This window comes from Diadema antillarum, unplaced genomic scaffold, assembly GCF_040938485.1.
Source record: "Diadema antillarum isolate AM-2024a unplaced genomic scaffold, OU_Dant_1.0 seq00000313_RagTag, whole genome shotgun sequence".
Lineage (NCBI taxonomy): Eukaryota > Metazoa > Echinodermata > Echinoidea > Diadematoida > Diadematidae > Diadema > Diadema antillarum.
This window is the reverse complement of record NW_027271333.1, coordinates 160,351-183,429: the sequence shown is the minus strand read 5'-3', so window position 1 is coordinate 183,429 and position 23,079 is coordinate 160,351. Positions and strand designations below refer to the sequence as shown.

Genomic DNA, 23,079 nt, shown 5'->3' with positions numbered 1-23,079 from the left:
TTTTTCAACATACGATAGAAATAAGTAAGAAATCCTTTCCACCGGGAGACACAGAGCCAGGGCGGGAGAAATCAAATCTCAAACGGGAGAACGGGAGATTGTGCAAAAATGGGCTTTCGGTGGGAGACTCCTGTCGAAAACGGGAGAATTGGAGTCTCTGCCATAGGTAACGTTAGACAATTTGAAACACACCAAATTATAGCAGCCCTGCAAATGGGTGCATTGATACTGTGACATTAACCCCGGCCCGGGGCGCTCCTTGCGCACAGTTCTAACGACTAACATTAGAACACTGTCACTGGGCGGCTGGCCCAAATGCTCACAAGATCTTTCATGGTAATTTTTCGTTGGAGCCTATGTTCTAGTACATTAGTAACATTAGAATCTGTAATAAAGGTGGATCTAAAGAATATAACGATTCTTTGAATTGATGGTCAAGGGAGCGCAGATTTTGTTTTAGGTATCAATATATCTAACAGTTAATGTTGCATTTATATTGTCTTGTATTTTGTTTGAAAATGAAATTCGTTTCTAAATTTGTATCATATAACCGTACCAGCGACCCAAATTACAGCACCCCAGGGTTTATATCACTGTTCTACTAGCAAAGATTATGGGACTTACTGAAGCTATCTCACCTCCCTCGATCCCTTTCTAATGCATACCAGGTGATAATGCCAGCCAACAACAGTTCAGGAGAGTCCTCCATATTCTTTGCCAAAGCTCCAGACCTCTGCCAGCTGTGCACCATCACCTGTAGGGTTTCTGACAGTGACAGTGATGCACCATCCAGTTTCAGCACGCAAGCATCTAGCAATTCTCATTCTCAGCAACCAAACAGAGGCAACCAGTCCACTGTACTCAAATGCAGGTAGATGCCAATGCCATGAAATAATCCTTGCAACAAACTTTTCTGTTTATCTGTTTGGAGTTTTTGTGTGCTTGAACACTAGTTTTGTTTGTTTGTTTTTAATTCAGTGAACTTTAACTCACTTGTGGATAATTTTTTTTTGTGTGTGTATGATCTTGAAATGATCTCAAGTCATGGAAATAAACATATTGATGTTTTGTAGTCTAACATCAAATACCGGAATAGTCATCCTAAGACAGGAAGTTGGATTATTTTTGACTAGAAATGAGATGTCATGGCATATTACTTGGTGTGTCATTATGGCTGGGAAGTAATTTTTTTTTATGGTTGTTTACCGGTATTTTTCTAGTACAAAGAGTAGGTCTTATTCATAAAATTCAGTGATGGTGTTTTATAGTGAAGGTAAGGCACATATCTTACTTGCTATCATATAAACAGAAGGCTAATACAGTTGCTAGTATGCCATTCTCATAAAGCTTGAGTAGCCACCCAACTGAAAGACTTTGGGGCTTGCCACATTTTTTCATTTGATGTTAATGCCCTCAGACGTAGTGTAATTAAATTCAAGTGTATAATGACCCTCGGTCAACATGTCATATAAGAAACTTAAATCCATAAAATACAAGACCCCTCATTTTTTTTATCATCCTCTTGAATACATCCTCAATGCTTAATGAGACAGGACTTCGGTATCAAGATATCAAATCCACTTGCTTCTGATTTCAGACAGTTGATCTTCACTGAGCCTCGAGTCTTAGCCTCACCATCTCTGCCAGATGGAGGCTACATCAGTGTTGTCTGCAGTCGGGCTTTTTGGTCGACGGGAAAACTGCAGGAAAAATGCCAGAAGATGTCTCTGCAGGTATCATCTCTTTATTAACTCTCATAGCAAAAAAACAAACAAAAAAACAAACAAAACAAAACAAAAAAGAAAGGCTACTGTATAATGCTCATCCACTAGTGATGAGCCAATGGCGTCCAAAGGGACCTGAGCTTTCAATCCTTAGATTTTGCCTGACAAAGACTCTGCTAGGATTGAAAGTTCAGACCCCTTTTGACTCCATTTATTAACACTTGATACCTTTCACCAGTGGTGTCGATGAATTGTGACACACCTGTACAACATTACAATCAGTGATTTTTCAAAGCCATGCTGAATTCATGCTGGTTTTATGGAGAGCCAATCATCTCGCAATCATGGATCATCTTTGTTAGAAAGGGCACTTGTTACCGATGACCCCCCTCCCCCAAAAAAAGAAGAAAAGAAAAGAAGAAAGAATGGATATTGAACCTATACTCAAACTTGGAAGGAAAAAAAATCTTTGTCGCTGATGAAGACAATGGTATCTCATCTTTATTCAAAAATGTTCTTTAAAAAAAGAAAATTGTGTTATTGATGAAGAAAATGTCATGTGCAGAAAGTACTCAATGGAATTATTCTTTTGAAATCTCTCCATTACCTTGTGTATAAATACATTCAATCATAGAGCAGTCGGTCATTTAGGATCACCAATTTGTTAGAATATATTCAAGATGGGCACAGAAATGGTTGCCTTTCTGTTGTGATTTTACCATTTGCAGTATGGGGAACCCAAGAAAGTGTATGCAGCAGTCTTCCAGGTCTGTTTCTGCTATACCCTGAAAGCCAAGCTTGCCCCTCTGTGGAACAAGGTCGGAGAGTACTATGTCCAGGGCAGGGACTTCATAACCAGCACTGGACTGCTAGGGGCTGTCAGTAAGCCAATATTTCAATCACTTTTACTCAGTATCCCAGCCATGGAGTGATCCCTTATAACCAACCAAACTTTAGCCAACAAAGCCGTATTGTAATTCTTCATTGAATGAAATTGTACCATACTGAAGTTTCTCATTACATGAGTGACAGAATTTCTTAACATGTTTCTTCTAGGTGACTGTTATTTGAAGACATTATGTGAGTAATTCACAGAGAGGATAAAGTGTATGGAGCACTATGTTTTCTACAAGTGCAACCTTGTGTCATAGGCTTCTTGAAAAAGACAATTATTTTGTTTCTTTCTTGTTCCACAGATCTAGAAATCAACATTTCAGAAGGTGAAATAAGTTTTGCCGTCAAACCACAGACAATCAAGCTTCCGCACTGCACTGTAAGTTATACAAGTATTGCCTGTCTGAAACTTAAGTTGGTATGACTATAAAGAGCACTGTAACAATGCAATTTATTACCAAAAGAAAATCAACATATGGAGCTAGGGGGAAACACCTTCTTGGTCTTGATTGTATGAAATAACCTACAAGCAGTGGCAAATGTTCATGACAACAAAACAAAACCAAAAAATTCTGTATTCGTTTGCAATATACCTGTAATGAGCACCATTTTTTGATTGACTATTGAGACAGCCTATAAAGAATTGTAAGAATCCTGTACAAAAAAAAAAAGATAAATAGATAAAATGCAGCATTCTTTGGGGGTTTGAAAAACTTATTTGTTGGTATACCTTGTTCTTCATGGCATGCATTGTAGTTGTTATTATTTAAAATGGATCTTGATGGTATGATGATGGAAAGAATGTCGAAATTTTGATTTTGATTTTAATTTTGATCTAGCTCCAAGAGTTTGGCATCTCCTCCCAGAACATCGCTCAATTTCTGTGTGACACAAGCTCTGTCATCTCAGAGTACTTCATTGGAGACAGGTTCTGCTTTGTGTTACCAAGGTAACCACTTTGATGTTTTTGAATCATTTGCACTAAACCCCTTTCCTGAAAGTACGGTAAAATTTGACTGGATTTGTGCTGTTGCAAAATGAGAAGTGTAAAACAGAGAAATGCTAGATTAAAAGTTTCAGTACCTTGAGCACCTCAATGATTATTCCAATGTTCCTGTAGAGAAGTCCACTCCTTTATTCCTTTATTATAGGTCATTCTTGATGTCCATCTGATTCAAATACATGTAGTACTATTTGAAGCCGATGTCTTGTTACCCACAAAAGGGATTCCAGATAATTTACACAGTGGAAAATCATAAATGCATGCAGCATGCCCTATTATCATCTATATAGGACGTTTTAGCGGCGCATTAAAAACGCGTATTGTAGTCCGCTCAATTTTTACCGTTCAATATCAGAGCTTATTGAACGAATCGCATAGACCAACGTATTAATTCCCCATAGGCTACCGTTGTTACTTTCCGTTCAAGATCACACGATATTCAATTATCTGTCTCGTTTATTGCGTGAGCGCTTGCTGAATGCGCAAACGCTCGCTACTAGTGCACGTCATTTTGTTACATTTTTCACAAGCGCGCAAACATCTTGCTAGTTGTTTGTTTCATACGCAGTTTGAGGGGCTTCCCCTTTTCAGCGCTGGGATGGGACTGCCGAGTCAACTTCAAAGACGAGTATATAGTAGCCGGGTAATTTTGTGCAGTTTATGCTTGCTCTGCTTGATTGTATAGATGATAATAATTATATTGGATGGCCTTGATTCATGGAAAACCAGGGAATATTGCACTCGTTAGGATCAATATTGCACTCATCTTCGATTCGTGCAATATTGGCCCTAACTCATGCAATATCCCCTGGTATCCCATTCATAGCCATCCAATATAATATAAATCCTATCCCCCCCCCCCCCAAAAAAAAAAAACAAACAAACAAACAAACAAACAAACAAACAAAAAAAACAAAAAAAAAACAAAAACCCAGCAACAACAACAATCCTAAAACACTCATACAACACACAAACACATAAACCTGCAGATCATATCTAATGAAGATGTGAAATGTGTTACATCGTACAAATCATACTGTGACTATTTTTTGTATGGTTTCTTAGTGGCACATTCTACATTATATGACCAGTTATAGGCAACAAGTAGATATTTTGTTGATTATACAATGTACTTTGGTGCTCAAGGTGGCAGTGATGTCTATATTAGGCTTTCAATAGATATACAATATTTTGTGTGTTATAAATATTCAATTGTCATAGCTGTCTCAAGTTTTTGTTGTGTGTGTGTGTTCTGCTCCAAATGTGCCATTTGTCAACGTGTTGTTGAGATTGCAGCAAGAAAAAAACATTGTGTCTTTGTTCTGTATTTCCATGTAGTATGAAGAAAGGAAGAGTGGTAAGCCTCATGCACAATTTACCAGCCTCGAGTCCCTTCAAGACTTATAGTGATCTCAGGAGATACTGGAAGAACACGGTAAAAGAATGTCACTTTGTAGTTCTTTGAAAAATTTTCCATGGTTTTATCTCACATAGAGAGTAGTGAGTATAGTTTGCAAATTTTAATAGAAATGGAAAGATGATAAAATGCACTGTATTTCTCTCTCTTTCATAAAACACTAAAAGAAGATAAGACATATTTCTAAGTAAAGCTCTTACAAAAATTTATTCAAGACCAAATATGACATCTTGCAACACTCAGAAAAGGAAATATTTTGTTAACTCATTAATCCAATGCACGCATGTTTGTGTATTTTCTCAGTAGTGTGTGGAAGTTTCCAAGTTATGTATGGAATGTATAGTTTCTGAGTAGTGTGTGGGAGTTTCCAAGTTCATGACGAGAACACCTCGTCTAAATTGAACTCACCGTTTTGAATGTTTACACAAGAGAAGCTGCTATCCTAATCCTATTAGGATTTAACTGCCATACCCAGCATTACCAACGGTTAGCTCTCTCATGACAGAGACCCCCCCCCCCCCCCCCCCTCCTTTGTTTTTATCTCAGTCTGGCAAGTGTAAAATGACTGCATGCATGGGTGCACGCACACATTAGAGTGCTTTGCCGCACATTGCTGTTGCTATGTTGTCATGAGTATTCTCTGCCATTTCTACATGCCGGGGAGGTTGGAAGGGACTTCCCCACCTCTCAGAATATGATTTCTTCATACAATTCAGGTTTTAGACCTTGCAATCCCCTAAAACAGTGTTGAATCAATCCCTAGACTAGAGTGGTAAAGAACTCTTGCAGAGAAAAAAAAAATTCCTGCACAAATAAAGATTGCACTTTCTTTAATACGTAATAAAAAAAAATCGTGCAACTTGTGTTTGGTAGAAAATTAACACAAAATTACGATGCCCACATCACAATCATGCAACAAGAAGTAATTTGGTCATCAGCAATGCATTTCCACTGCCGCAAATGTATAAGTGTCTTTGATGTAGACTACACATCTACAAACTGGTGCTGAAATAATCCTCAAACCCGAGTTGGAGGAGGAGTTGCACGTCTAAAATCTCTCCTAACTCGGGTCTGGGGATTATTTCGACACCGTTTTCTAGATAAGGGTAGTCTGAATTCCAGACCCTTCGCCAATTAGATCAATTTTGCCACTCGTGTATGGATTCAAAGGAGTACTTTCTTCTGTTATAGGTCAATGTTTGTACAAGGGATTAACTGTGTAGATAAGAAGCTTGGCTGGTGAGACAAAACGGTGTCGAAAACCCTAGCTAAGCATTGTTTTACTTGGGTTGCTTTAGACGGACTGTATTTCTAATGATTAACACATTCTGTCCATAATAAATGCCAACTTTTAAAGCAGTAGCTCTATTATTTCAAAAGTTATTAGAGTTGAAAGTGAAGAGTGAGGACAAGGTTTTTCAGAAATGAAAAAGGCATTCTAAAGATGCACCTAATCACACTATTCTACCAAAAATGTTCGAGATAAACTGCTAAAAAAAAACACTTTCCTGGCCTTTTTATGATACCAAATTTTAGCATAATGTAAAATAAGACCTGCTCTGTCAGAAAATATGAAAAAGTCAAGTTCGGCTAGGTTGACCCATTTCACTTATTTTCAGTCCTCACGCAAAATCAGTGTGTGCGATTTTATGTTCGTTTTGAGGTGCACGGTCACATATATAGACCATGATATATAAATTTATATTTATATATATGTATATATATATATATATATATATATATATATATATATATATATATATATATATATACATATTCTTTTCAACCATTATGGCACCATTTGCAATTCTTTGTCAATGCTTGTCTAAATGTTGAAAGCTGTTCTCTAGTGTTTGCGTTTCAGGATGTATGTCACTGTGCTTGTGTGAGTGTGCGTGCGTGTGTGTGCAAAGACAGAGAGAAAAAAAAATCAGAGACTGAAAAGACCAGGGAAAATAAAATATTTTATTGCATTGACCAAATGATACTTGCCCCCTGTGGTATTTGCAGCGATATCAGAATCTTACAGCGAAATTCACCCAACATTTTATATTTATCTATTAAAGACGGTTTACATCATTCTTGATATATGAAATATAATACATCTCCACAAATTTCTAGGAAAGCTGAAAATAAACTCATGTGTGTTCATAGGAGGAGATATAGAGGATACTCAAAGAGTGACGTGATCTCTCGCTTAGTCTAAATGTGCTGATGCGATATGCCGGAAGTAGGAAGACACGCCCATAGACTCTATTTGTAAGCACAGTCGCACGCGCCCGCCCGGCCAGGGACCGCGACTGTATAAAAAGGAGTGAAGATGACGGTGGTATCAATAGTTCCTCGAGAACGCGCTTTTAGGGCTGAGACAAAAGACGAAATCTCATACTGCCGGATTGAACCACGTGCACAACGAATCCATATCAATGCTATTTTAATTCCAAAACAAGAAGAAGAAAAATCAAGTTAACACGAGGACGGCATACTCTGAGAGAGAAAGAGAAAAAAAAAGCAACGGCAGATACGGGAGGAGAGTGTCATTTGAAACATTACACGCGGTGAAAGAGCATTTACAAGATGGTGCTCAGACCAACACGAGTTTGTGACATGCTCTGCAGAAAAACGTCTCCATCGTCGGCTCCAATTTCTCGGCCACCAACACGAGTACATTATTACTGTATCCCAATACAGAGCAGAAACATCAGTAATTGGTGGAAAAATGGTAAGTACAGATTTTCCTTTGACTCCGAGTCCTTTATATGACCATAAAATTGGTTCAAATGGAGTAGTTTTGAATAAATGATTAGATGGACGATGCACGTTTTATCTGACCTTAAAGATAGAGCTTACCTCCTTTCTGAGCATCAGAACATTGTTATATCACGATGCAGTGACATTGTCTTAAAGTAATTCCGTCTTTTTATTTTGGAAGAAACTCCCACTTTGAAAACGCCGACCAAAAAATCTCATGGTTACTGGCATTCTTTATTCCTTCAGCAAGTCAGGACGTCCGGTTGTGGGAAAAAATGAAACTATTAATCCTACTTTTATACAAATCTATCATGTTCGGTGACTGAGAATTTGAGTGATGTACTCGTTCAAAAGAAACGGAAGCGCGATGGCTTGCGGCTTGTGCATGCATTCCATACTATTGTGTTCCGTTTCGAGTGTAACCGTTGTGTAAACTACAGTTCGTCGGTTTTGAAAAGAAAATGACAAGTCCAAAGTTCAGCCTCGTATGAAATGATATTCTGTGTTCTCCTTCTTCTCTTTCCGTCTCGCTCTTTTGGTACCTTTGTGATCTCACATGCAAAAACTGGATATGCTTTAGTTGCCGAATGCTTTGAAATATCATGAGAAGCTGGCAGATTTTGAAAGGGTTTTAAACAATAATAGAATAGAAATTGAACTTCCGTGATTCAACGTCCGCACGGTTGGAAAAGCCGACGGTGGCATGCTTTTATGATAACATAATTCTAGACAGCATAACGGTACAGACTGTACTCTGTAGCAATGATAATGTTTGTACGAAGCCTGATATAGGTAGAAAGCGTGTCAACTAAGTGTGTATTATTCTATCACAGGTAGGCCCTAGATGTAAGGCCTTAGCGGATTTGTTTTATTCAAGATTATCAATTTTTGTATGATAACGCTGGGTAAAGTGCACTCTCAGAGGCCATAAATTATTATCTTATATTTGTCCAATTCCAAAATGTTTATCATGTTGTTTTTATTTCATGAATTAATGACTATAACAGCAATATCAATACACCTTCGCTGTATATACTCATGTACAAGTATACGAGCATGCCCCAAACGCCTTCGTTATCTTTTATATGCTTTATATTTACATGATATATGTTTGTACACAGAAGCATGGAAGCATGTTAGCAAGCACTTAGACCGATAAATATGCCTCTTGTTCGGTGGCCCTTGAGGAGCCGACCGTATTACCGACAGCACAGTTAACAATTAGAGGCCGACGAACAAGAGGAAGATTTAATGGTCCAGCATGTACGCACAACAACACTTCGTGGTTAATTTTGAGCACTCGTCGGCTATCTTCTCACTGAGTGGGAAGCGTATGTGGTTGCTGTATAATGATTGTAGTTTGATAGTGAGCGTCGACTGATTTGCGCCTTTATGTTCCTCCCACTTGGGAAGGTATAACATCCCTGGCATTCCTCATCGCTGCTGTGTCGACACTTCACGCCGCCGATGCCTCGCCGGTACAGTGGCACGGCAACAGACCGCCACACGGGTCCTCCTGTACTTGCGATCACAACATTCTACAAAGGCGAATTGATTCTTTGTGGCACTCAACAAACGATGTCTTCGAAAATTTCGTAAGTACTCACAATCTTTAATAGACAAGATAGCATTCTCTCTCACAAGTACGCACAAACAGAGAGAACTGCTCATGCGGATAGCGTGCATGGACACTTGTTTAACCCCTTTTGTGCCAATGAGCCAAATGTGAACAAATTCTGCACACATACCCATGGGTAGGAAATAATATGTCATGAAGAGGGTTAAAAGGAAATGGAGGGGTGAAGTGCTGCCCTCTACAGGTGCAAAGTATGGTTTCTTGCACAAATTAGATAGTGTCATGGTAATTGTGGTTAGAGAGAAGGTGAATAGCAGCTTTTAAAACAATATGGCTGATGGTATTGTGATCATAAAGAATAACAACATTTGTAATGATGATGGAAACACTAACGGTGACTTTAAATGTCAGTAAGCTCATGTCGACACATGCTAAGGAACTGGATAGCTTCAGCAATTGTTGTTTGTGTTTTCGTAGTGTTCTATCATCAAACTATACATGGGTGTATGCAAGGGGGGGTCGGGAGGGTCGTACGACCCCCCCAAATTTTCAAAAGGTCCACTTTTTGTAAAAGACATTTTTGTTTTTTGAGGGCTTTTTACTCTATATAGGCCTACAACAGGGAAAAAAAGTGACCGGTGTTCCAGCAAATTGTCAAAAACCTCGTAAATTTCGTAACTTAGTTTTAATATGCCATAATTTACCTTATTTCTAAGCCGCACTGCCATGCCGAAAAAGTCACTTTTGTATGCACCAAATGGCCCCATTTTAAGATACAAAATTCAAAAACTCCCTACCGTGGGAGGGGGGACACCCCCCTCCCACACCCTCCCCCCGCTCGCTCCGCTCCCTCGCAAAGGCAAAGGTCCAAAAATTTTGATTACGACCCCCCCAGAAAAAATCCTGGATACACCCCTGCTATACCAATTACAGTGATAAGAACCCCTCCTAATGGACGAGAATTATGTCAAGTTTCTATTTTGGCATGTGGGAAGAGAGATTCGGACGAATGCAAGTTAAGAGTTTGTGGTCCCTATGTGAAACCATACTGGTTACATTGATACAACTAAGCTTTTTTCCCACGATGCTTTGATAATCATAATTCCAAGTCTATGAAGCAGTGTCATTTAATTTTAAGAAGCTTACACTCAATGCAGTTGTCCACCAATGGCAATGTATGTAGGATCTTATTATCACAGTGTGCCACGTGTTTTGTTTCTTTGCCATGAAGAAACGAGATCGTCCATCGCAAGATTCGGAGGATAACGCAAGTGTTCGCAATCTGCCGGAGATCATAAATGAAAATCATGATGCAGTTTCAAACGTAAGAATCTTTTCACTTTCTTTTCCATATCTATATTATCACATAATATCTGTATGAGTCACATGGAAAGGGGAGAGTGCCGTAAATACATAGACTGTTATGCTTCGTTGTTCTGCATTTTTTTTTTTTTTTTTTTTTGCTCAGAGAAAGATTTTGGCCAAGATGCTTTAACTCTCAAATTAAAGTGAGCACTGTAATTTCCCTACAGAAACACTCTGTAGAAATGAATATCTTATTCATAATGGAAAAAAAATGCAATTTGTGCAGTGCTATATCAATCAAATACACGCACGCCTACGTGCTCCAAAAGCATTTTCAAAGTCAGTGCCAAGTCTCTTGTAACAGCACCCTAATTGTTAAAAGGGGAAAATCCAGATGATTTTTATAATATCATATCATGTTGTACATGAATCGAATTGAATATATAGATTTGTTGAATTCAAACGAGTTCCTTGAGCAGGTAAACCAACAATATGACACATGAAAACAGAGTAAAACAAACAACGATGATGGCAAATAGAAGGTTCTCATGCTTCAAAACAAAAATAATATGCTGTAATGTAATTCCATTATAATGACATTTGCTTAACAAGGTCACCTGTGAGAATTAATGCATGCTTATTTCTTTTGTTCTACTTCCTTGAGCCCCCACTCATGTTTTGTTTTTTTAGGCCATCATCCTTGCTCATCGTCATTGGTTATAAACTTTGGAAACATCACAATTGCTGAAAATTCTGTAACTCTGTACACAATATGTCAATTTCAGGCAATTTGTCAGTGAGTTGCAATAACCCATAATGTACTTGTTCAAATGCAAAAGTCTGAAAATAGTTCGGAGGTCTCATATAGAGACAAGCCATGTTGTACTTCAGACATTCCTTGACGGGAAAATAGTAACGGTTTGTAATTGATATCTTACACCTACAGATTCCAGTCAGGTATGGTCGTTACCATAGAGACCTTAGACGCTACCAGAGCGCCTATGAGCAGATGGAGGATGACGAACACTTTCTGCAGACCGAATCTGAAATCCGCTTCCATGAAGAGTTCAGCATTATTCAGGAACTGATCACAAATGTCGTACACTGCATTGAAAGAATCGTAAGTAATCATGGTCGTATTCGTCCAATGATGTCAGCTTTAAAAGAAAAGAAACACAAAAAAGCAACAACGGGAACAAATTCATCATAACAGAACTACAAAACGAAAAATGTGAAGTGGTTAGATATTTCCTATAGAACGATGCATACGGTGAGTAGACACCTGGTAGAGTAGAGTATCTTGTAAGATTTCATCAAAGTAAAATTTGTATAACTAAAGACATTCTAAACCTCTGTTTTTGGAAGCTTTAACTCCGATTGTGAAATGAATCTGAGTCGAGCTAATGACACACAAGGTATTAAATAACAACGTCCAACGGGGAAGATTGTTGCCCGTGATAAACACCGATATTTAGTATAGAGCCAGACTCGGTGACTTATAAACAGAAGTCTCCATTCATATTGTAATGGTTAGTGTTTCAGGACAAGGTGGGAATAAAGAGTAAGTGGAAGGGGAGAATCTTCGCTTACTTCCATGTTTCTTTTTGACATCATTTTAATGTAACATACTATATTTTATACCGATTATTTCTTTTTTTCCCATTTCTGTCAATATTTCATACTTTATAGTGTACCCTATTCAGGGAACTGATTTAACTTAAATAAAATCAAATTCAAGAGGAGGGGCAAGCCACCCTCCCCCGATAAGGACACATCTTATATAACAGGAATACAAGAAAGTTACCCGCCCCCTTTAGTTATATTCAGATATAAAATGTTACTCGGATGGTATATTTTTCTTTTATATTTGGACACGTACTGAATTCTTATTTCTAACGTTTTTCTGTATATACGATTCTTAAGAAAGTATCAAACCAGAAGGTTTAATGGCGCCTGATGTTTTCTTCTTTTTTCTTGACATGCAGGAAGGGATAGAAACGAACACCAGCGACATCGAAGCGCCTACCTTTCCTTCAGCGTCAACACCCATTACTATCTCACTGCGGTCACGTTTCGTCCAGAAGCATTTCCAGACATACTTACGGTCAGTGAAGACCACTGTGCAGTCTTTGATCGACGCTCAGGCTGATACTCACACAACAAGGCAACGGCGAACTCTGACTGACGACCTCTTCGCTTACCTAGGACGTTGATCACTCTCACTTGTCTTGAGTTAATTATTACGCTCTTTTCTGCGTTAATTTATTTATTTTCTTCTTCTCCGGTCGGTAAAGGCCTGTTCAATTTTTGTATGGCGATATTCGTCCATTTTGTTGTTCTTTCACTAATTCACCGCAGTTTACCTATCTATAGTGTTTACCTCGTTTGGCATGGTTTATCTTATTGTTCATGAGGGTGTGCCTTCCTCTGGTAAAAAAAACAATGACTATTTTCCCTAATCGCGTATTAATGTTAACTATGTCTTAGTATAATATTATGTATTATCTTCAAAGCACTTTGCTTGACGATAGTTTCACGTCTAATTTATGCTTATATAATGTTCGAAACAGTACTTAGGCCAATTAGAGATACTGTGCATAAGTTTCCACAAATTGGCAATGATATCCATGTATATATATTTATCTATTTATTTGTATGTTTCTGATGTCTAAAGACGCGAATCTTTAGATCCCCACATTTTCATAATCCAGCGAGTGACATGACATGGTGAAATTGTATTCAAATTTGATCGAGTACCTATTAATGGCGTAAATCATCAAATGGCTCTTTTGTAGTTAAACGTCTGCTTTTGCAGTAGGTATGTCATTGTTTTTCCTATATTGTTTTCTTCTATTGAGAGAATATTAAGAAACAAATGGATGCACAAGACTCTTCGTTTAGTTTTCTAAATTTATTCCAGTATTTTCACCGAAAACTTGAAGAAACTGATCATTTAGAAAGACTATCCAATCTATGTTGCTTAAACGGGGCAGAAAGGTAATAGTAAGTGTGCTGAATATGTTACTGCTTTAAAGGAAATTGTGCATTCTATAGTAATCGTAAAATACACGGAAATGAAACAGCGCATGCCAATGGTGACTGGATCATTAAGGTACGTTCTCATATTATCAGTGCTCTGTAATGTTCTTGTTTTCAAGCTAAAAGATGCGCGTCACAGTACTTTGTGTATATTTGATTCTCTATAATATGAAAATATATTCTATTTCTTTGCTTATGGCTTTTGTGATGAAATGATTATGATCGAGATTCAACGGTGTTGTAATTTCAATAATGAAATTCATAACGCCTCAAAATTACAATCGTATTTTTATTCTCTACTTCATTGAAATATTATGATAAACATGCATATATAACATATATATATATATATATATATATATATATATATATATATATATATGATAAAAACCTAAAATGGCGTTAGACTATTTTAGGGTTTTTTTGTGAGTGTATGAATTTGTAGGTACTTCTCCTTGTAAGAATGTAAGGTTGAATTGTGTATTGTTAAATAAGATTTTTTTTTTGGGGGGGGGGGTGGGGGTTTATTTCAAGCGTCGTTTGAAAGAAAATACATGTTTATCTTGTTCAAGTCATATCTAAGTAATTGTCAATTTACACTTCTTTATCAATTACTACTTCATCAATGATTACTCTCTTTACTCATACTGATGACAGTTGAAAGGGAAATGCTTTTTTTTCCTCCTAATGTGTACTCACATCAGATTTGATCTCTGTACTCACCTTTTGTATTGTTTTGTCAGCCTCATCGTATTATCTCGATATTAAAATCATATATTTATTACCGTAATTTCGATGCAACGTGTAATATTCCATTTGTCTACATCTTTGTTGTTCTTTTTTCGTAAAACTTGTTACGATATTTTTGTTTTACATGTTCAAGTGAGTTAACCACATGCATCGTATACTTTCATTTCATTTCATTTATTAAGTTTCCAAGCAAATCATACAGTGTTGTATTTACAACATCAATCCATGACAGTGTAAATTAACACATTATCTAGTTCAGTATAAAATTATACAAAAAGCATTTACATAGCACAAAATCAATTAAAATAATTCTGAAGGATACATTCATGACGGATAAATAAAATTGTGTGCGGAGGAAACCTACATAAAAACAGATGCTTGTGGCAGTACGATCCCCGAAAGAAGATAAACCTCAGGCTATCACAGTCACACACACACACTCTGGACGCACGCACGTGCATCTGGGGAAGTATGCGTGCGCGTGTGTGTGCGCGCGCACACACACACACACACACACACACACACACAACAAGGAGAAGAGAATGAGAAAGAAGAAGAGGAGAAAACACCAACAAGACCGTAATAGGGACAGTATTAATGACGGTACCTGCAGCTGCAAAAGGAAAGAAATATGAAAGAAAAGAATTGAAAATAAAACCATGTAGACCTGTTCTACAATCATGCCGAATATTCTACATCAGTATTAATGATTCTAAAGCATCTGGTAAATCAGTATTATTAATTCATATTATAACCAGGGTACTGCAAAAGAAGTTTAGATTTAAGCTTACGTTTGAATGAATACCAACCGGAAGTTCATTGTATTTCACTATCTAAAGAATTCCAAAATTTAGGACCATTGTAAATAACAGAAAATGATACTAGAAAATGAATAATCAAACGACTATACAATTAACTGTCGTAGGAAAATAGCAAAATTCAAAAATTTCCAGTTACTTCATGAAACCAAACTGTACAATTGTGTAAAAGAAAAATATCTTTTGCTCTTTCAAAAATTATAAGAAACTAAAGATTGACCACAGTGACCCATTTCAGGTAATAGTTGTTGTTGTTGTTGTTGTTGTTGTTGTTGTTCTTGTTCTTGTTGTTGTTGTTTTGAGTCCTCACAGAGAATCGGGGAGCCCCATTTTTCTTTTTTTTTTTTTTTTTTCTATTTTGGTTTTGTGATGCATTGTCACATTCGATCAATCTTAATCAATCAATAACAGTGTATATACAAGATAAAGTCTATTTCATAAAAAATTAGATACTGTAATCACATCAGAATCGTATTCATTTGTTTGTTTGTTTGTTTGATTGATTTATTTTTCTTCCAACACAGTTTCATAAATAAATCAAGATTCTTTTCATTGATATCGCATAGAATATCAGTAAGCAGATTACAATGTACATGATTCAAAGAAGGAAAATTGATGTGTAAATCAATTCCAGTAATAAAATATAACTCGTATCACCAAATTTCCAAATAATTACCTGAGAAATTATTTGGAAGAAGGACTGCCACTATAAGCAAAAGCCTGAACACGTAGCAGCCCAGGGACCTATCTACATAATACACATATATTGTTTGCGAAATGGGGAAATACTCCAAAATATAATATACTGTAAATGCATTATGTTTTATATTCTAGTGCATAGATAAAGTAAAGTGAATTATGATGAAGATGATGGTGATGATGACAGGGTAATGATGGGGGGAAATGTGATAATGAAGATGAAAGTGATGGTGGTGATTCTGAAGATGATGGGAATGAAATGAAATGATAGACACAGAAACATTGTCTTTTAATACAAGTTAAAAAATACATATCAGTGGTTGTTTCTGTTTAAATTGATATCCTTTTTCTGTGTACTAAGGAAAGACTAAAACTACAAAGGAAAGCATTATCATATAGCACAGAAATTACAAAGGAGTGGCCACGACTTCAAAACTGGAATATGTATTCGTAAATGATTTTCAAGGAAGCCGAGGGAATAGAACTTATTCATCAGGTATCTGATTCTGCAACTGCGTATATGTACTTTAAAGATAAAGCTTATCTGTACTTGGACATGATTCCAAATAGAAGATACAAATGGTTTGATATTTCCCTGCCATACAGTCGGATGCCAACTTCCGCACCGATAAAACCAGAGATGGAAAGCAAAAAGGCAAATATATATATATATATATATATATATATATATACATACAGATATAGATACATATTTATAGATTACACAAGTATATCAAACAATCAACAAAACGGAACATCCAAAATTGGTTATAATTTGTAGGGAATTTCAGAAACAAAATAGAGTCTCTCTTTTGTGTATTCAATGGTAAAATGTCCATAGGTATTTGGAGTTTTTGAAGTTTTTTTTTTTATCATCACCTTTTTGTCCGCCATTTTCACCTTTGTCCTGTCTTTCTTTTTCTCTCTCTATATGTGACACTGCACCTCAAAACAAACAAAAAGTCGCCAGACATAAATTTTTAGTTTAGACCATATTCTGAAAGAGCAGACTTTAAGCTTTAAAATGATGTATAACTCAAATCAAATGGACTCTCCTAACCTATCTAAATATTGGAAAGAAAGCACAAACTCAGGAAAGGTGTCAACTGAGAAAAGAGGCTCTGAAGTACAGTGTCTATTCAAGCGCTTAATCTTTACCAAACCGTGCTGGCTGTGCGATGAATGGGACAAAAAATAGGAAGTAAACCACCAGAGTAACAACAATGAAGGGATTATCAGATTAAACTGAAATTAAGCATACCTCATTCATGACGAGAACACCTCGTCTAAATTGAACTCACTGTTTTGAATGTTTACACAAGAGAAGCTGCTATCCTAATCCTATTAGGATTTAACTGCCATACCCAGCATTACCAACGGTTAGCTCTCTCATGACAGAGACCCCCCCCCCCCCTCCTTTGTTTTTATCTCAGTCTGGCAAGTGTAAAATGACTGCATGCATGGGTGCACGCACACATCAGAGTGCTTTGCCGCACATTGCTGTTGCTATGTTGTCATGAGTATTCTCTCTGCCATTTCTACATGCCGGGGAGGTTGGAAGGGACTTCCCCACCTCTCAGAATATGATTTCTTCATACAATTCAGGTTTTAGACCTTGCAATCCCCTAAAACAGTGTTGAATCAATCCCTAGACTAGAGTGGTAAAGAACTCTTGCAGAGAAAAAAAAAAATTCCTGCACAAATAAAGATTGCACTTTCTTTAATACGTAATAAAAAAAAATCGTGCAGCTTGTGTTTGGTAGAAAATTAACACAAAATTACGATGCCCACATCACAATCATGCAACAAGAAGTAATTTGGTCATCAGCAATGCATTTCCACTGCCGCAAATGTATAAGTGTCTTTGATGTAGACTACACATCTACAAACTGGTGCTGAAATCCTCAAACCCGAGTTGGAGGAGGAGTTGCACGTCTAAAATCTCTCCTAACTCGGGTCTGGGGATTATTTCGACACCGTTTTCTAGATAAGGGTAGTCTGAATTCCAGACCCTTTGCCAATTAGATCAATTTTGCCACTCATGTATGGATTCAAAGGAGTACTTTCTTCTGTTATAGGTCAATGTTTGTACAAGGGATTAACTGTGTAGATAAGAAGCTTGGCTGGTGAGACAAAACGGTGTCGAAAACCCTAGCTAAGCATTGTTTTACTCGGGTTGCTTTAGACGGACTGTATTCCTAATGTACTTATGGAATTCCATTTCTACTTTGCTTGTGTGCACCATAAGAAATGCATACAATGTAGCATTGTCCCAAAGACAAATCTGGTCAGTTTTGTTTGTTCTTAAGCCTACAATTGGAATGTACTGGCACTTCAGCAAATAAAAAAAACAAAACAAAACAATAAAGGGTAATATGAAGTCACCTCATGGCCATGAGTTTTGCTCTCCACAAAGGCAGTTTTGCAAGAACTGCTGTGTTTGATTACAGCAAATAATCATTTCCTTTCATTGCTTATCACTCTTTGCAGCAGTGAATTTGAGTGAATGAGAAGATTTAGCAAAGCTTTCCAGTGCCATATTCGATGGCTCATCTAACATTTGAAATGTGAGTCAATTGACAGCCATCAGGTAGTTGCTGTTTTGTCTTCCTTTGGTTGAAATATCACATAGAAGGAATACTGGCATGGCACTGGCACTAACTTGTGAATGTTTACTTCATTGTGTGCTGACAGTATGGATACCGACTACCAGAGAGTGGAGAAGGCCTTGTTTACCTTGAAATCTTCTTCCCAGCCATCAGAAACACTCTTTTCACGTATCCTTTGAACGCAGTGTGGCCAAATATTGTATGGGTGTATTAGCTGCTGTAGCATTAGATCTAAGCTCTGTTTGAAATCAAATATCCAGTACACTGTACATATATGTATAGTTTGAATGCAAACCTGTAGGGATTTTCCTTAGCCTAAGCATTAATGAACCAGATATCCAGAGTTCTGCATCAGGATGAAAGAACCGCAGCGGATCAAACGCGTCGACCCAGCCCCGATCCTGGCAGCGTTCCTGGCTGATGTCAGGAGAAAGTTTCCCTCCATGTGTGACAATCCCATGGAGCTGACTAGAAAGGCTATGTATACTGCTGTCACCATGTCAAGTGCCGTTATGGAAGAGGTTCTTCTCATTTAAAGATATTATGCAATAATTGGACATAGAGGAAGAGAAGGTGCAAAGCTCATGAAAAGTGCACAGTCAGTTTGTCAGAGTTTGTCATGTTTGTCAAATCCCCAAATGCTGCCAACATAGAAGTATTCAGGAACAGCTTTATATTTACTTTATATGGATAGTGATAGCCATTTTTGCTCTGTTCTGGAATTATATATGCAGGTGTAGATCATCACATGAGAGTTTGCAGCTAATACTTTGTAGAAAAGAGATAGTGGAATGTGCTTGTTTTATTTTGTGATTTCAGGTTTTTTTTGGTTTTTTTTATCCCCCCAGACAACTCAACCTGACAGATTCCAGAAAAAGAAATGTGTAGTGCAGGCGAAATCGGTTTCAAAATATTTAATGTGAAATAGTCTGCATAGTCAGGATGCATCAATTTGATGAAGTAAACATGTGCAATTTAAAACTTTATATCATATATAGAGACTTAGAAGGGATCATACATTGGATGTAGAGCAAATGACGCCTGGTCATACATACCCTAGGTAATTATCTAAATGAACATAATGACACCTTCCTTTCCTATATGCAGACCAGTCCAAGCAGTGTATCCTGTGTCAGTCTGGTCAGCCAGCCAGCCCCTCGGACTCGGCAAATCCCAACCCGCAGCCTTGTCTCTCTAGCAGAGTGTTACAAGAAACACCCAGATTGTCCACTGCCTTCCCACCAGCCACCTCCCTATCATTCCTTGAGTGGACAGCAGAAGAACATCATGCCCACCACAGGATACATTATCAAGACTCAACTTGACCAGCGAGACCATGCTACTCTGTCCCACACCCATCCACACCAAAGCAGGGTCCAAGAAAGGGTAGTATCTCCTCATCTGCAGGGGCAAAGACATGGTTGTCCAAATCAAGTACCTACCTATGCTGCTGCTACTGGGGAGCATTTCCATGGTCACTCTTCCACACCACATGACCCAAGGATCGCGCCTGACCAAGTTGGGATACAAAGCTCTGTAGCTTGTGGAAACCCGGAGACAGTTTCGATGGCGGTGTATAGGGCTGGCAAGGACTTTCATGTGCCTACCACAGCAGCTGCTAGTATGATGAAAAAGAGGCTGCCAGATAGTGGAGGAATTGGGAAGCAGCAGGCTCATACAATGTTCAGCATGGCTGCTCATCTTCAGAGTAAGTCTCAGCAAGATGCTGGTGATGTCCAGCGAAGCTTTGAACCTTCGACCTGCCTTCATGGGCAGTCGAGCCTGAGTGCTATTGGTTTGGGCCAACCCTGTAGGCAGATCCATGGACAGCTCTCAGATGGCAGTCAGAGACAAAGGAACCATGTCTTTGATATCTCTGAAAGCAGTTCAGCCAGAAAGCCCCCACCATTTGTGCCCATCTTCAAGCCAAAGCCAACCCTATCACATATCACCAGTGAGCACAAAGCTCCTGCAGGACCCAAAATCAAACCGACCTTTACTGCCCGCAAACCGAAGCGTGTCACACCATCTACCCGTACGGTGCAGCACAAAGAAGTGGCGGGACACCCCTCTGCAGTCCATCCCACACAGACATCTCTGCAGCCATCGGAAGATGTGATCCCACCAACCCAGCCACAGGTGCTCAATCATACCAGTGGTCTCATAAAAGTTGCACAATCCACTTCAGCTTTCTCTGCTGTTGGTCAAGGCAAATCTGGGCAGTTCATTAGAGGGCCATCCGTTCAGCAACCAGTCAACAGTTTAAGCAATGAAACCCCTGCCAGAAAGAGAAAAGTCCAGGTGAGCTAGTGTTGTCATATTGTACGAGTTGAATGCTTTGTTGCGCCAACCCTCCATTGATGTTGAGTCAGTACTCTTCTCCATCATTACCATTTTACCCCTACAAAGCTCATTCAAGTTGTTATTTAATGGGAGCTCTTTTTTTTTCAGGCTCAGTGAATTAACAAATTTACCACATTATCTCCTCCATCTTCAGATAGTAAAGCTGTATAGTCACACTTGTCACAAATTTGGGTATTCTAGCCACTAATTCTTAGTGTTGAAATATTAAACTGGAACGTGTATAAGTCTTTGAAATGTGTTGGAGGAAAATTGGGAGTCTGGTGCAGTTTTTACATCCTAAGACAAATTGTTTAGCCACAATGTCCTCCTTTAATCCCAGGTGTAAAAATGAATACCATGGGAATAATGCTAGCTAGGTAATAGAAGGTGCACAATCCTTTAGAGATAACACTAAAGAGGCTACCCTAGCTGGGTCATTAACCTTTGCAAGGTCAAAATCACCAATTGTAAAAAAAAAGAGTGAAAGTTTCCAAATTTCCTAACCATCAAAGTATGTGTTTTATCTGTTTTGATCATCATATTACAACTTGCCATTCATACTGGGTGATTTAAAGGGTGTGTACAGTTCTGGTTGAGGTGAGGATTTAGCTTTCAACGTTGTGCGAGATATTCACAAACCACTCTTTGAGATGTCAAAGAGCATGCAATTCTAAGGGGTATCAAAAGTTTATTTGATGAAAATTGGTTTTGAAATTGCTGAAATATGCAAAAACAATGTGAAAGAAAGAGATCCTAATAAAAGGCGTGGCGTGTCGCCTTTTATTATTATCACTTTTTTGGATATCTCAGCCATTTGAAAACCAATTTTCATCAAATAAACGTTGAATCCTTCTTAAAATTACATGCTCTTTCATATTTCATAAGAGGTTTCTCATTATCTCACTTAGGAATGTTCAAAACATGAATCCCCACCTCATCCAGTACTGGACAGTCCCTTTAAATGGAATATGCAAAAACAGATTTGAAAATGGTACTATTCAAGAATCGTCAAAAAGTAGCAATATTTGGAGCAAGTGGCCCTCATTAGTTTAGGTACTGATCTCAGTATTGTGTACAATTACATTGTCAGTATGACATATACATGAGTCATAATAGATTGAGATTATTCTAGTTGAAATATGCATAGTGTACATTTGTTTCCTGTTGTATACTATCAAAAAATTGTCAAAAAATTATCAATCTTTTATCCTATAGGAGCAAGGTGAAGCAGGAAAGGCAAAGAAGACAAAAGTTCGTTCCAAGCCCAAAATACAAGACCACAGCATGGTCCAGCTCTTGGCTCAAAATGACCAGGTAGTGATGCTAATGCACCATTCGGCAGTGTTTGTTGTTCTCATTTTGAGTGCAATGTAAGAAGTTTCTTTTGATATTACGTGGTACATTGTGCATTAATCCTTGACTCCCCCCCCCCCCCCCCCCCATCCTGCAGTCCCTGGAGTTTTATGTAAATTTGTATGCCTTTTCAGAAGGTTCCTCATATATTTGCAGGTGTTGTGGTAGAGTGGATAAGACCATGGACTATCCAATCATGAAGTTCCTGGTTTGAGTCCACTGACTGCAGCGTCTGTGCCTCTATGGGCAAGGTACTATACTCTCATTGCTTAGTCCTTCGTAGGTTATTGAAACCTGTTGGTCTCGTGATTGCTTGCGTTAAGCATTCAGTGCTTCCTTATTGTGGTCAGATATAAAAAAATGCAGATCAATTTCCCATCCAATCCAATCCAATTAATCCAATCCAATCCAATCCAATCCAATCCAATCCAATCCAATCTTCATGTCTGTTTTCTGTCTGCGGCAGCTGTCAAAGGTGAACTCTGTCACACTGGCTGCATGGTTGAAGGAGAAGGGTGTGCCAGTCTCCTCCAAGGACAAGAAGTCTGACCTTGTAACCAAGGTGATGACCTACATCAACTGCACCACCACAGAATCCTGAGACATCAAGATGACGACAGCCAGGTGACTATAGACATTTTCAGCCCAAAGAGACTTGTGAAATCACTGATAGTGATTTACAGCACAGAGAGATGTGTACTAGTAGTGATTTACCATCTTTCAAGATATCATATAAGCAGAGGGTGAACTTTGCATACATGTACATCTTGTATATCACAAATCTGAAATTAGGAGTGT

General features: G+C 38.1%; 1 protein-coding gene across 1 annotated transcript; it reads left to right on the top strand.

The window, feature by feature from the left end:
- The first annotated feature begins 674 nt into the window (after positions 1 to 674).
- Positions 675 to 22,882, top strand: LOC139730451 (uncharacterized). The gene is made up of 11 exons (XM_071641293.1): positions 675 to 871; positions 1,598 to 1,733; positions 2,453 to 2,606; positions 2,921 to 2,997; positions 3,458 to 3,567; positions 4,960 to 5,056; positions 18,671 to 18,753; positions 18,920 to 19,106; positions 19,693 to 20,886; positions 22,144 to 22,242; positions 22,748 to 22,882. The coding sequence occupies exons 1-11, from the start codon at positions 675 to 677 to the stop codon at positions 22,880 to 22,882; spliced, it is 2,469 nt and encodes an 822-aa protein (XP_071497394.1).
- Positions 22,883 to 23,079: the final 197 nt, after the last annotated feature.

What these genes read in the sequence shown, in the direction of transcription:
- LOC139730451 (XM_071641293.1), top strand. Translation starts at nt 675, where the DNA reads ATGCCAGCCAACAACAGTTCAGGAGAGTCCTCCATATTCTTTGCCAAA. An exon ending in ATCAGAAACACTCTTTTCAC is followed by an intron (nt 18,754 to 18,919) that starts GTATCCTTTGAA and finishes TTAATGAACCAG; the next exon opens with ATATCCAGAGTTCTGCATCA. An exon ending in TCTTGGCTCAAAATGACCAG is followed by an intron (nt 22,243 to 22,747) that starts GTAGTGATGCTA and finishes TGTCTGCGGCAG; the next exon opens with CTGTCAAAGGTGAACTCTGT.